The following is a 15,786-nucleotide window of genomic DNA, read 5'->3' as shown; positions in this document are numbered from 1 at the left end:
GTTGACTGTTCATTTAAGCAAAGTTAGCGCAGCAACCGAACACTGTACATTTGACAACCTCAGGCAAGCACAAAATCAGTTCTTGTGCACTAAGCTTGTATTACATGTCTGGTCTTGCAGGTGACTCTGACAGTTTCATTTCATATGATTTTTTGTATGTCTTCAAGAATACTATTTTTTCTAGAGGTTGCTCATCTTGTTAATCCATATCAACACGTTGCCTCTAGCTTCATATATACAATGCTATTTATTATCTTTGATAGTCAAACTGATAGCTACTTCCAGGTTACAGTAGAGATCTTTATTGTCTCTATTTTATTAGAAAATAACTGAGGCTAATAACTACAATGTACTGTAAATATGTCAAGTACTGCATTTTGGAGAGGAAAAAGAAAAGTAGAAGCAAATAGAGATAGATCTTCTGTTGTGAAAAGACATTTAAACAGGTATAAAAGCTGGGAAAAAAATTAAATACTACTAAGTCACTTGGCTGGAAAAAGCAAATTCTCATGTAAGCAAGAGTATCCCATATGTTGTAAATTTCAGAGAAAGATCTGATTTGGACAGTGTTAGAAGTTATGTGGCTTTTCTGTCCTTTAGCTTTTTAAATTCTTATAACTCAGCTTTGGCAAATTACATAGGCTTCGTCATGGAATACAGAGACTTAGTTTGGAGACAAAGCCACAAAAAGCATTACTTTGGTGTGGCTGAAATCCGACTTCTTTCCTGCAAAGTAAACCCAAATGGAGATCTTTGCAAACTAAAGAGAGGATCTTGGGATATCACAATTCCAAAAGGCTTAGGAGGTATTATAATAAATCAGAAAAGCTGACAGTGGTGTGGAGCAGCACAACTCTTGGCTGCTCCTTGTGGAAAAAAGTCACATCTCCACAGAATTCCCGGTGGGAATGGAAGGTAAGAGGGCTGGATTTTGTTTCCTTCTGTTCTCAAAACTGATGTGGTTACATTCTTTTTTAATTGACGTGAATTGAAGCTACTAAAACGAGCAGCAAAGGTTCCTCAGGATTTCTTTTTTAGGCTAAGCAATAAATCAGAGGCAGCAGAAGAGAGCCAGCCATCGACAGATGTTAAAAGCGTGTTTTAAAAGGCGCTGCAGGCAATTCCTTTTTGTCTTAACGAGAATGAGGTTAGAGAGATGTAAATGAAGAAGTTCACTGGTAGGTTCAGAAGTTCTACTTGTAACCCCACAGTGTTTTTGGGGGGTGGTTTCTACCTGGCCCTGGAGCAAATCCAGCACCTTCCCCTCTCTCGGAGCTCAACCACATTCCGGGGGTGGATGAGACAGGATTGATTTCTGAGCTTGATAAAGAGTGTGAATTAGGGAGCAAAAGGCTAATAGCAAATTTATCTATGGCAGAGAAAATGCTCTGATTTCTTTTTGTTGCGCTATGGCAGTTTATGCCCTGAACTGTCTGCTTTAAATTTAAATTCCGTTCTCAAAGGTCCCTGCATGAAAGCAATGGATGCATGGTAAATGCTTCCCAGACAAAGGCATTTTTTCTTACTCCTTTTACTCCTGCCTCATCTTTTAAAAAGTTAAATAAATTACGGCCTTTCTAGCCCACTTACACAACAGACACATTTTTTTAGAAAGCTGTCAAATATTATGACCAAGGAAGACCATCTTGCCAAAACCCTTTCCTATGAGGCAGGATTAGAAAGGGAGCAAGGAAGTTTAGCTCATGGAAAGCAGGGCTTCTGCTAAATTAAAAATCATCTCATTAGCTCTGCTAAAGGAAAAGGGATAAAAAACGAATACGCCTGTTCATACCCTTCAGCCAAAGAGAAGTTTTGGGTAGTGTCATAAATAGGAACATTGTTCACAGGCTCGCTTGGGTTATGTTCACAGCACTAGCAGCCTGACGGAATTAAAAATACATCTTTGCTCATTGGGACATATATTAAATTATAGCCCAGATAGCAATTGTAGGTATCATTGGGAGTTACTTTTGCACAACCAGTAGAAAGACAATTGTAGTTCACTCACGGCAATTGCCCCATTAAGGTAGCATAGAGCTGAATTAAACTGTAGATAGTTGGGTAATGGCTTGCTACAGAAACCCGTAAAAATACCATCTTTCTATGTTTTTGATAAATGAGAATTAGGAAGATATTGTTCTACAGCACTGAGCAGCATTTCTCTCTCAATTATTACATTAAAAAATGACCTTAGGCTTGCTTTTCTTCTCCGCACATTAGTTTAGCAATAATTTTATGTGGTGTATTTATAGTTTTCTGTGGTTCTTATGGAGACGCTAAGTTTCAAGATTTTTAAATAGAGCAGGGAAACATTTAAGTGGAAACCACCTGCTTCTCAGTGGCAGTGACCAGCTGTGGGACAGGAAAAGGAGACTGGGAGGGGAAGGAGAAAGAGGAAAGGATGTGCTTGCTTACTTTGTACTAACAAAACCATAATTGAAAGGTTTGATAGAAAGTTCTAGACTAGAGCTAATCCCACTCCTAGATTTGGCCACCATCTACTTCATGAAATGTTGGAGATCCAGCCCTGGTGATAGAGGTTTTACCTGGTCTGTCCATGTAGTCAAGCCACAATATCTGACCATCACTTCCCCCATTTTTGCCCGTCCTTCCTTATAGAAATGGTCAATTAGATTGAATATTAGGAAAAGATTCTTTTTGGGAAGTGCTGTGGGGCATTGGAACAGGCTGCCCAGGACAGTGGTGGAGTCCCCATCCCTGGAGGGGTTTAAAAGATGCAGAGATGAGGTTCTCAGGGATGTGGGGCGGTGCCAGGAGTGGGTTAATGGTTGGACTCAATGATCCTGAGGGTCTTTTCCAACCCAAATGATTCTATGATTCTACGAGGGTGTTTGACTACAGGGCTCTGTTTGACCCAAATACCCAGCGCTGAAGCCCTAATGATGGGCTTTGTTTGCCATTCCCATTCCTGAATTTGGATCTGCAGAGGTACAGAGATGGGAATACCCAGCCCGGGGAGCCCTTGGCAGGCGATGCCCTGCTGTCAGCGGGCGGGCGGGGGGGACGGGACGTGTAACGGCAGCATCAGCCGTGATGCTATAAATACAGCAGTGCTATAAATTCACTTGAGAGGCTACTGACTTTTATATGGAGCTGATAAAAGGAATGGGGAGAAGACTAATGCAGGGGTTTTTATAAGGTAAGGGAGGAGCGCTGCCTCTGTCTGTGAACCCCGCGGTCGCTAAGCAACGTGACGATCAAGCGCGAGGTTGTAGTGATCAAGCCTGCGAGATCGGCTGAATAATGTCAGCGTGATTAGCGCAGAATAGACCCGGTGGCTGCAAAGAATTAAAAACACAAACACAGCCCCCGGTGCAAACAGCATCCTTCCTTCCACCACGACTCCCGTGTGCTAATACAGAATAATGAACAGCAACTGCTGCCGCTCTCTACCACCACCAAACCAAAATGATCAATTGCTTTGCCATAGGGGAAAAGGATTTCTATTTCAGACGGTGCTTATGTTTCTCCGGCTGCGTTTGCACAACGTCCCTGTGGCTTCTGGGGCAGGTTGGGTGTCACTCCTGGTAGTGGGAAACGCTCATGGTAAAAGTGGGAGTTATGGAGGATGCTTAACCATGCAGGTTTCCCTCTGGGAAAAATAACCTGTAGTGTGTTGGCACAGCAAGTTTTAAAAGCGAAACTGCCTATGGTTAAGGGTTTTGTCCATCTCTGGATTGTTTTGTTCATGACAATCTGGAGAAGCTCCTATTTTTTCACGAACAGGTAACGCAGAACTGAATTTAGTAGTGAGTCCTGCGTAAGGACTGATCCTACACTGGGTTGGTTGGAAGTACGGCTGGATTTCACAGATGATGAAATATTGATCTAATGATATAATTCTCAAGCCTTGGTTTTTCAGTTTACTGCTGTCCCATTAGATTCATTTCATTTTGTTAACCGCTTGTCAGCCAATGTCACAGGATTGCTTGCTTTGTCAGTAATTTTTGCAGTGTTTCAGTCATTCCATTTTGTCATTTTTATTTGCTCTCATGACTGCTGTTGTCAGAAGAGGGTCATGCTGAAATGCTCTGAAGTAAGTGCCAACCATAAAGCATAGAGTATTCTATGTTGTACATGCTGCTTCTTTTTAATGCTCTCTCATTGTTATTGCATTTTAGTGATTTTGGTGTTGACTTTGTAACAGAGTGCGATGTGGATTAGATCATCCTAATCCAGAAATGGTAGCCATTCGAAAACCAGAAATAGGATGTCACCTCAAGCTGAAATAAGAGCCACTTTTCCCTCATTGCCCGTTTCCAGACATTTGTGCCATTCGCATGGAAACTGTTGCTCGTGAACAGACTCCCACAGACCTTAATGATTATTCTTCAACTGAACAGAGTTACTTGCAGCAGACACTAACCATTTCACAATTCTTCTCACTAAAATAACATTATAAGAAGCTCTGTATCCTGCCAGTCATCACATCAGCCTTTGTTCTTAATCTTCCCCCGAAACAGACAATAATTGACTTGCTTTCCCACCATACAATTTTCCTTTGACAATCCAAAAATCAAGTACAAATATTATAAGAGATGAAGGCAAAGTTTTGGGTTTGTGCGTTCTCCAAAAATCTGTAAAAACTTCATCTCAGGCTGTACCTCTGTGCAGGGACTCATTTCACTCTTTGGTTCTCTTGGTTGTTAGGGGTTTTTTTCTCTGACACAACTGAGGAGCTTTGTCAGAACAGCGAGTTTATTTGGCAAGTTGCAGGATAAAACAGCTCTCATAGGAGCATAATGTTGTTCTGGTTTGGTTTGTTTAGTTTGTTTTTGGTTTCTTGTTGGTTTTACTTGGGAGCTATTTCAGTGTGCTGTCTTTCACTGAATTGCTTCTGCTATTAAGTTACCAGTGCATTTGAATCCTGCAAATCTAATTCAAAATTTAAAAGAATTTCTAGCCTACAAGCTGTGTTGATGGCTGTTATACTTGGAGGCCCCATCGCTGTGGCACAGGAATTATATATTGTGATGTTAATACGAGGCAACATAATGGGCATTGCAGTCGGTGCACCAAATGTTTATAAATTACTACCATATGCTGATCCTAATAGAGCAAATTTTATTTAAAATGATTATCAGACTTTTCACCTTTTTCAAATGAAATTTGGGTTTAGGCAGCTTTAATATGGATTTAATGTGTTTAGTGTAACAGATGATCAAATAAGACATAAGAAATTGCTCTTATTACAAATCTGGAAAAGCCACAACCCCACAAAACCCACAAAATGCCCACAGATCTTTTAACATTGTTTGTAGCCATGCGAAGCCGCTGGTTTGATCCAAGCTGCCAGAAAGCAAAGTACAACATAGCCTGGATTGCTTTGCTCATCCGTGGGTCTAAACACGGGTTTACTTTTATACTTAATATACTTTTTTTAAAGGAGCGGTGACAATGATTTCCTGAACAGGGAGGGACAGGGAGTCTATGGAAGGGACAACGGGGAGAAGCAGCAGCAAATTGAGTTCCGCAGCAGAAGGTGCACACTGAGCCTGGAGTGGTCAGTCGAGGAACAGAAATGATCTTTCAGCATCTAGCCTAATAGAAGATAGATTTTCATCATCCATTTGAAATTGCCACAGTGAGTGGGAATACAAACCCGTGATTACTTGCATTTGCAAGACAGGGAAGTTAAGTAAAAGGGTAATTGCAGGTAAAGAGAGAGGGAGAAATTTCCACAATTATCAGAATTCATCTTGCTCCTCCTGCAATCACTGGGACAGCATCATCCCAACCTTTTTCAAAGTGCATTTTCTGTTGATTTAAAATTATATCGTGCCTTAGTAAAGTATGTGAGACTCCTAATGCTGAGTTAAGGTAGGTAGAAATAACTTGCTCCTCTTGGTTAGTAGAATTTAATAGTTCTTAGACTCTTTATTTGTAAGAATGCTTAGCTCCAGTCCCAGAAGACAATAAGAGCCATTAAGCTCCAAACAAATCACAGGAAACACTCAAAACCTTGCCAAGTGTTTCCTTTCTTTGTTAAATGACAAAGACATAAGTGCTAAAAGTATTGTTCCTACTGTGTTTTGAGTGAAGTGCTGATCTTTCAGCGCTCAAAAAGATCCCCCTGTTCCTATTGAAATACATGGAACAATTTGTGAGAAATCAGTGGGATTGCTCATGTGAATAACATGTAGGTTCTCCAAAAAGCTATTCTTAGTGCTTTTCTAATAACACGTTATTGGAGCTTCATTTGAACGAGACTCACTGTGATACGAGTGTGCTCTGACTCTCGGCATAGCCGTGCGGTAGGTTACCTGATGTTTAGGTTTGGTAGTTACGTGCCGAAGCCCCAGACGTGATGCGGGGAGCACGGAGCAAACTGGCTCACAGCAGCCAGCAGCAACCCAAGGAAAGGCTGAAGAAGGTCTCCAGTTCAGCGCTGCCAGGACTGCAGTGAGGCTTATATGAGAGGAAGGGATTAATAGCCCGTTATCAGGTGAGCTGTCTATGTTTCTTCATTTTGGTGATGGACAAGTGCTTCATAGGGGGAGCAGGTTAGGGTAGATGATCACAGAATGGTTTGGGTTGAAGCGACCTTCTGAGCTCCCCCAGTGCCCGCCCTGCCACGAGCAGGGACATCTTCACCAGCTCAGGTTGCTCAGAGCCCCGTCCAGCCTGGCCTGGGATGTTTCCAGGGATGGTTCACCCACCACCTCTCTGCCCAACCTGGGCCAGGCTCTCACCACCCTCAGTGTAAAAAATTGCTTCCTCATGTCTGGCCTGACAGTGATGTGGAAGTGCTGGTACCACTGTCTTTTTGTTTAAAGTTTTGACTACTGTTTTCTCCAAAATATGACCGAAGAGCCAGCACTGGGCCCTTGTGGCCAGGAAGGCCAATGGTACCTGGGGTGTATTAGAAGGGGGTGGTCAGTAGGTCAGAGAGGTTCTCCTGCCCCTCTGCTCTGCCCTGGTGAGACCACACCTGGAATATTGTGTCCAGTTGTGGCCCCTCAGTTCCAGCAGGACAGGGAACTGCTGGAGAGAGTCCAGCTCAGGGCAACAAAGATGCTGAAGGGAGTGGAGCATCTCCCGTGTGAGGAAAGGCTGAGGGAGCTGGGGCTCTGGAGCTTGGAGAAGAGGAGACTGAGCGGTGACTCATTCATGGGGATCAATATGGAAAAGGGTGAGGATGGAGTCAGGCTCTTCTCGGTGACAATCAGCAGTACGACAAGGGGTAATGGGTTCAAACTGGAACACAGGAGGTTCCACTTAAATTTGAGAAGAAAATTCTTCATGGTGAGGGTGGCAGAGCCTGGCCCAGGCTGCCCAGGGGGTTGTGGAGTCTCCTTCTCTGCAGACATTCCAACCCGCCTGGACACCTTCCTGTGTAACCTCATCTGGGTGTTCCTGCTCCATGGGGGGATTGCACTGGATGAGCTTTCCAGGGCCCTTCCAACCCCTGACGTTCTGGGATTCTGTGAAAGTCAAGTCACTCCCCTTCCATGGGTGGTCACAATGACATTGCACTGGGGAGCAGACGCAGGATAACCCAACATGTTTCATCCTCCTTCCCCACGGTGGCAGAACTCCACAGGAAGAGTAAAGCCTCCACGATTACTTGGGGCAGAGGAGCAGGAGAAGGCTTCTCATTTATAAAGCAGATTAGTGGTGAGGGACATACCTCAGAGACAACAAATGTGGGTTTTGACCCTTGCTCTGTGGGTCATTTTAGGTACTTCATGGCATCACTTCAAGGATAAATAAATCCTTACTTTGTTCTGGAAGTGCCTAAAATTGTTCATCTGAAGGTTTTCCTAGTTGACAGGATATTTTAAAACTGAAATCTCTGGAGCTTAAGCCACCCAAAGGTTCAGTGGAAGATCTTGAGGTGTACATGCTGGCTGGCGGAGATTTCTCCTGAGAAGTAAGGGCTGTGGAGTTGAACATTTTATGAATGAACAGAGCTGAACCTGGATCTTCTCCTTCTAAATTTGTTCCGTAGCCACTAGACAACAGCAGCCTGGTCTGATCCTTCACCCACCCGCTCAGCCTCAGCACCAGAGCTCCCTCTCGGCAGGTTTCACGCCGCCTTAGTTTGTAATCTGAAATCTCCTTTAGGCAAGAGATAAGTGCCAGGGACTTGATCACAACTACATCACCTCTGGGCAAGCACAGTAACCAGCATTTTGGAGTGAAACTGCCGAAGTAGAGAGTGTAGAGAGAACAGGACACAGAAGTCCTTTTATGAACCTTAGAAGGCCTGTTTCATTTTTAAAGCACCAAAAGGCCAGCTGAGCAGAAAGGGAAATATGAGGAGCTTGTGGAGCATGTTCTGTGAACAAATGCGAATACAAACATACCCTAAAATTCACTGAGTTAATGATATGGTGCTGCTATTTTCCATAACTGCTATTGTTATGGATGCTGTCTAACAGTGTTTAAAACTGATAGATTAAAACTGAAATGGAGGGTCCTACCTCTCCATATGAGGGGAAGATCAACTCCTGATTGCACTTCACAGGGAGTCCAAGTGCCCGTGTGCTTATTCCGCTCAGTGTTTCTCATTTAACCGCGACTTAATTTGGTGTAGCCTTCAAAAGGAAGAATGTGCTCTGGAAAGTGTTTTTTCTGAACTGCTCATAAGCAAAGGTTTTGTTTTTAAGTATGGCTTACCATTGATGACTGTTTTATGGGAAAGGTTCGATGATGCCATCTTAGTACTTTTAACCTGTTATTGCTCGATAAGCAAGGAAAATGTTTGAGCATTCCAAAACCATGTTTACCATGCATTGATATGGACAGCCCGTGAGCTGGCGGCTGCTTTATCTAACTCTCCATGTCTGTTTACAATTTCAGGAGCACGGAAGTCATGAGTACTGTCTCAGGTACACGAAGTACAACAATCACTTTTACTGTCCGACCTGGAACCAGCCAACCGATCACACTGCAGAGCAGGTCCCCAGACTATGACAGTAGGACCTCAGGAGCAAGACATGCTCCAAGCCCTGTGGTTTCACCAACAGAGATTAATAAAGACATCATGCCTGCTCCTCTGACTGCTTCTGCTTCAGCTTCATCTCCTTCTCCAACTTTGTCCGATGTATTTAGCCTACCCAGCCAGCCCCCTTCTGGGGACTTATTTGGCTTGACCACAGGGCGCAGCAGGTCTCCTTCTCCCTCAATATTACAACAGCCAATCTCAAATAAGCCTTTTACAACTAAGCCTGTCCACCTGTGGACTAAACCAGATGTGGCAGATTGGTTGGAAAGTCTAAACTTAGGTGAACATAAAGAAACATTTATGGACAATGAAATAGATGGCACTCATTTACCAAATCTACAAAAGGAAGATCTGATAGACCTTGGAGTGACTAGAGTTGGGCACAGAATGAACATAGAAAGAGCTCTGAAACAGCTGCTGGACAGATAAGAATAGCTATTTTGCCTCACAAACTTCTGTTGATAACTAGAGATGGGCTGGTACTGAAATACCCCAAATGCCTTGTCTGTCTGCGAGTGCCAGCAAAATTGGGGGTGGGAGGGGGAAAGCAGTTGAATTCCTGGTACTCAGGTAATGCAGACTGTATGCTACATGCCCAAACATAAACCTGAACCTGTTACACGAGTGGGGCCATTTTATTTCAAAGTTGTGGGGAGATATGAGAGAGAGAAAATTGTTAACTTCAAAAATACGATCTCTCGATAATGCCCTTCTGCTGGAAGCATTACATACCACTTTTCTTTCCATTTAAAATTGCAAACGTTTCATTTTTTTATTGACAAGCGCGATATTATTGCCATTCAGTCTCCGAGCAGGATTCCTTCCCCAACCCTTAGTCCACTTGAAGAGGCCAGAGCGCTTCTTTACCATTCAAAGCCATTTTTAATAGTCGCAGAGGCACAATATTAAGACAGGTACAGTTCATATTACTGGTTTTTACTAGTGTAGCTCTCTGATTTGTTGGCAGTGAAGCTGGTTGTTCTGCTGGAATTAGTTCAAGGGTAACCTTGCTCTGTTTTACCTGGTATTTCTTTATTTCTGCAGTTATACTTAGCGCTCTTCCAAGGTGGCAGAACAAGTTCAATACATGCTCCATTGACTTGACCTGTAAGACGATGCAGATGTTGCATAAAAAACAAAACAAAACAAAACAAGGAGGAATGCACACTTAGAGGTACAACAAAATGAAGCTAGTTTGAACCTGAGACCCCCAGTTTTCAACCAGCTAAACTACTGCCAAGTCGCAATATGAACTCTACAGAGCCAGCAGAAATTTGGGGTTGTGTACAGACGCATCTTTTGGACTTCACAGTCGGATACTCGAATGTGCTGAACCCTGAGAGATGCTGTTTAATTCAGTGAGTGGTTTTGAACATCAGGCCAAGAAAGAATAAGAAGAGAGACGAACGTTCCCAGTGGGGAAGGTTGCCAGGGTTTTAAGTGAGAGAGGAATTTCAGCCTGTTAGCAGCAATGGAAAGTTTTCAGCTTGTAAAAAGAAACAAATAAAAGTAAAAAGGCGCCAAAAAGGAACCAAAAAGGTAAAAGGAACTGAAAAGGTAAAAAGAAACTAAAGAGGTAAAAAGGTAACGGCAAGCTGGCAGGCGGTTTGTGGCCTCTCGGAACGCACGTGCTCCAAGGGCCAGGAGAACTGGGGAGGTTTCCAGACTTCCATTTTTATGGCTGTTTTGGTATGTTTGGCTTCTGGACAAGGGCAGCAGAGCGAGCACTGCGGGGGCAGCTTCTTCGGGCGGCTGTTTGGGAGGTCGCGGGGGAAGAACGTGGATCCTGCTGGAAGCCAGGTGGCTGTGGCCCAGCAGGGCCGGGGCGGTGGTACCAGAGCTCCAGGTGGCTCTAATCTGCTCTAATCTGACTTCTTGTTTTAAAAACATTTGTTTTTCAAGTTAACAAGTCTCTCTCTGCATGTTTGAGCTCCCCTTGTAATTAACACCTCTTAATATCTGTGAGTTTTGTAGGTCTTTATTAACATACTATTCAAGGTGGGTCCATTGTGTGTGGATGGCTAGACTGGCTACCTACCATACGTTCAGGTTCTCTTACATTTCGCAAGGTACCTGAAATTTCTTTCCTTGATATGGTCCTTGATATAGTCCAGCCTATCTCTAATTTTTTTTATTGTGATTATTTTTTGCTCACAAACAAGTGTCTAATTAGGTCTGCAACAGCCCTAGTATGAGTACATAAAGTTTAGCATTTTAAATATCTTTCTTTACTGCAAGTTTAAATAGTTGTACAGATAGTTTATAAGCACAATATTTTAAGAAAATAAGTGGCTGGTCTACTGGGCAGCCTTTGTGCCACTTCAGTGCTAGAAAGTTAAAAACAAAACAACAAAAAAAGACAAAAAAAAAACTTTTGTGGTTTACTACTCTTTCTGTGGAATAAATATAAAGTCTTGACCTTTTTAAAATCAACCTCATTTGGATGCATCTGAACCAGCAGAGCTGTGTTATATTTTCTATCTTTGCTAGAACTTCTACAAAGGAGGGTGAATATTTCTTCAAAAGTGGTTGTAGTTACCAACGCATTGGATGCTCGTAAAAAGCAACTTATTTAGCCTCCTGCCCCCTTTACGGAACAACCAATCTTTTGACTTAACATCTGTTGCTACGCTATATTTGTATTTCAAAGTTCCAAGTAACCTTGTAATAAAACTCAAGTACTAAGGCGTTTCACTTCCGAGAGTACTGAATTTTTCCATAGGCGTTGTAGAAAAATGGCAGTTTCGTTCAGATAGTCAATGCAGGCAACTTGAGGCCATCAAATACCTTAAGAAGTGTAAAAATGGTAATTTAGCCATCGTTGTCTTCCATTTGGTGATACGACAGAATTCAGTAAATAAACCACTAATGCCATGCTGTTTTTTTTTTTTATATATATATATAATTTTTTTTTTTGTTTCTTTGGGTACATGATATTACCTCTATAATACGTGCCAGAAAATACATTAGAAAATGCGGTAGTAAAAGAAAATGTAGAAGTTGACTTTTAAGCTGCTTTTTAATCACGAACCTTGTTGAATTTGCGTTGAGCGAGTGCTGACGTACACAGTAAATCCCGGCTCATCCCTTTCGTACACAGGTGTGTTTCTTGCTGGTGAATCTTTTCAGGTACTGAAGGACTCGGTACGATACGAGTGGGGAAAGCAAAAAGGGGTTTAACGCATTTCAAGAGCTGTTTATTTTGCGTTGTGTCTTGCAAAGGAAAGGTAAGGAGACCTGGGAGGACCTACTTCTCACCAATAAAATCCACCTCCGCCAAGAGGAATTGGTCTCTAGCTCTGGGTGAGGATTTTACTACAGAGAGCAATAGTAACAGAGACGCCGTTGCCTCCGAGTATTTTCATCACTCTGGAAATGTTGGGGGGGGGAAAAGGGGAGAAGACCCATTTATTTCATGCTACTTACGATAGTGAAAACCAAGTTGTTAGAGATCTATGAAACACGTTCTGATATTCTGGGTTTTAGGATCAACTTTTGTTTATATACTGTAATTTAAATAAATTGCATTTACATGCCTAGTTTCTGTAATATTTGTGTATACAATACCAAAATCTTACAAGATGTAAATTGTGTATAACTGCACAGACTCCTTGCCCTAGGGGTCTGAGAACACTTTAAGTTGAATTCATATATTATAAAATGACTAGATGTGACTGTTGATTTACAGAATTTACATATCACAAAAGTTAATTATTTGTGGTACTTAAGTTAATAAAAATAGTGACTTTTTTTTTCCTCAGTTCTTAAAAAGCATTAATTACCCAGTTGATCTGGCGATGATTATGTGTATGAGCCACAAATATTGATGAGTTTTCCCATTACATTTTTTCTTTTCTTTTCTAGATATTAATATGTTTCTCGCTATACTTTGTGTAACAACTTGTGTTCACGTTATCTATGTTGCTGTAATTTTTGTGCTTTAATTCCTCTTATTTCGACTGATTAAAAAAAAAATCAAGCTCCTGTAACTTGCACTTTTCCCCAATCCTTAATACTCTTGTATGGCAACCAAAATTACTGTAAGAAATAAATATAATATTGCACTAAGGTTGTGGTTCTGATTGCAGAGAACACTGTCGGAATGTTTATGGAAAAGAGTTGCCAAAAAGCTTGCAATCTGATGTTGTTGAAAGCGCATAAAATGCTTTAACTAAATGTAGAGAGTTAAGGGAAAACAGTTGATTTATTGTTGGGAAAAGCATGTCGTTTGGATTCCTTCCTTCTGGTTAAAGCATTCTTTATGCCGGTCGTTAGTTCATTTCTAAACTTGAGATTTGTGGTTGAAATTTGAAAAGCCACAGTTTTCAGTGAGAGGTTGAGAACAAAATAGGTCTCAATTTGCCTTAAGGTGGATTCCAAGAGTCATTGCGGAACGTTGTTGGGCGAGTGTGTGGGAATGGTCTCAGTCTAGTCCTGCTGGTGGTGTCGGGCTCATTTGGGATGGTCCAAAATTCAATTTCATTTCAATTTGGGGTTGTGCGGTTGGAGGTTTTGGGGGGCAGAGCAGCTTTTCGGAGGAGAAAAGGAACCTCATCAGACTTTGTGTGTCTTGTGACTTAAAACTGTACGAGCAGGGGATATTTGTACTGTGAATAAACACGGCTTCAAATGGAAAGATAAGGAAAAAAAATCACATCTTCTTTTGGCTTAATCTCAAGATTTGTTTTTCTATCTTTAAATGGTGATGCAATGAAGAGTATTTTTTATTTTCTAAGATATTGGAATAAATGCCTAGAACTGTTGACCTTTGGTTTCATATGTTCCTTAACTATTATTCTCTTCTCAGATGTTGTTCTGTTTCAGCATTTTTGTAGTTACCTCTTATTTCCTATTTTTCCAGAGACCAGGACGTGGATATTTGTTTTGTTAAAAAAGGAAGGAAAAAATAGCCCTTTTTTAAGTGATTTCAGGTATTGTGGCTATTCAGCGATAAACACCCGTAGCTGAATCAAATCAGGTATTTGCAGTGCAAAACAAAGAACGCTTTGCAATTGTCGGTGTTTGTCAGAGGAATGGGAAGAGATTTGGTCGCGGATGTTGTATCAATGTCGTGTGTTTCCTTTTGTTCTTGGTTTTCTGTATGTTCCTGCATTTCATGGTCTTGCATTCCATGTGTCCAAAACCGTGGAAAATAACCAGGAGCTGTGGTGGGCCAGCCAGAACAGCACGATTGTAACCGTGTTTAGCATCATATGGGTTGTTTTTAAAGAAAAATTATGTACGTGCCTTATAATTTTCAACCTGGATGAACTGCTTTATTTACCACAAAGAGCTTTATCTATGAGGTATTACAGTACCTGACAAAAAGAGCGTTTAGTGCTGGTTTTTGAGGTGAGAAACCCATGGCGCTGCATTAGGAAGAGTGGTTAGAAAACCTGAAATGATTTACATCTTATTTTGAAACCTTTTCAGCATTGCGATGGGACTGATTTGAAGTCAAATCAAGTAAATGCGAGCGGGGATAAAGTGAAACGAGACTGTTATTTTGGGTTCCATTTACTACCATAAATATTCGCTTGGTTGTTTGTGTATTTGACGTGTTCTGTATTTCACAGGCAAGGTAATGATGATGATAAATAAACCAAGTGGACTTGATGCTTTTAAGCCTGAAACTGGTTCTATAACGCTGACATCTAGTGGCTTTTGACGGACATAGTCTCAGAGCAATAGATCTCTTCAAAATATGTGTTTATTTTAATCGTTGTTCTCTCTACAAGAAATCATTTCAGGAAAGTTTTTATTATTGTACGTTGGCCTGAATATTTAAGTCAGGAAAAAATAGGCCGACTGTATCATTACACTGAATGAGAAATCTTCAAAGGATTGTAATGCATTTTCTAGCTTATATGTGGTCGCATTCTATCAGTTTTATGTTTTGAATGTGAGCATCTCCATGTGATACCTCATCTGCATCGAGCACGTTTTTTAATTATCGTTTGAATAAATAAATCGATTAGTTTTAATATACTTTTTGCCTCTGGTGCTGCAGCCCTTGGGCTCTTTTGAAGGTATTTCTGATCCAAACTGCAAAAGAGCTCAAGGTGTTCAGGTCAGGACTGAGTTCGGAAGAGCTGGGGGGTTATTTCCCACATGTACTTGCAGAACTGGAGTCTGGTTCATTTAAGTTGTTCCTCAGGACTAATTCTAGAAGGAATATGTGCACGCACGTGTGAGTTCTTGTATGCTTTTCATGTAAAGGTGCTTGGACAGCATTAGAAATTAATGTACAAATAGGACGCCAGTGTTGCATGTGCTTAAGAATGTATTGGAATCAATGTCGCAGTGTACCTTTTTGCCTTGAAAAGTCTGAAGAGAATACAATATACCGTAATCTCAAAATGTAATTCATGTTTTAATGGGTTATTTTCCACTGATTTTTTTTTTTTATTTTTGCGTTATCTAATTGTCTCTGATCTCGCAGCTTCCCTTATATACTTAAAAGCAATTTAAAGCAATGCCTTGTAACTTTGGGGAGAAAAGAAGCCCTGGAATAGCTGACACTGTTCTTCCAAACCAATCCTGAGGGAAGCGTTGCCTCGTTCCGATGATGTAAAGAATTCCAAACGGGTGCAAGGATGTGTCCATAACAAATTTTGAGCGCAGTGTTCCCTACCAGACCCATCCCCTACAAAATAGTGAGGAACGTGACCGTGTCATTCATTTGTCATTTTGTTTTGACCTTGTTGGTGCATCTTCAGGTCTCGTTTGAAGCCGATCTCAGACCTTTTAGCAAGTGCGGTGGTGAAGTCGAGGTGAGAGCGCTAAATCTTGCATTAGAGGACAGATCCAAAGGT

General features: G+C 41.5%; 1 protein-coding gene across 5 annotated transcripts in view; it reads left to right on the top strand.

Annotated features, from left to right (window-relative positions):
• SHANK2 (SH3 and multiple ankyrin repeat domains 2) overlaps positions 1 to 13,039 on the top strand; it is a 315,788-nt gene extending 302,749 nt beyond the window's left edge. For all 5 annotated transcript variants that reach the window (XM_065065546.1, XM_065065547.1, XM_065065548.1 and 2 more), the window contains one exon: positions 8,827 to 13,039. In XM_065065546.1, the coding sequence (XP_064921618.1) occupies positions 8,827 to 9,400 (574 nt within the window). In that variant the 3' untranslated portion in view covers positions 9,401 to 13,039. The remainder of the gene's footprint in view (positions 1 to 8,826) is intronic.
• The last annotated feature ends 2,747 nt before the right edge of the window (positions 13,040 to 15,786 follow it).

This window comes from Columba livia, chromosome 5 (genome assembly GCF_036013475.1).
Source record: "Columba livia isolate bColLiv1 breed racing homer chromosome 5, bColLiv1.pat.W.v2, whole genome shotgun sequence".
Taxonomy (NCBI): domain Eukaryota; kingdom Metazoa; phylum Chordata; class Aves; order Columbiformes; family Columbidae; genus Columba; species Columba livia.
Note: the sequence above shows the minus strand (reverse complement) of the source record. Positions and strands in the feature narration are given on the sequence as shown.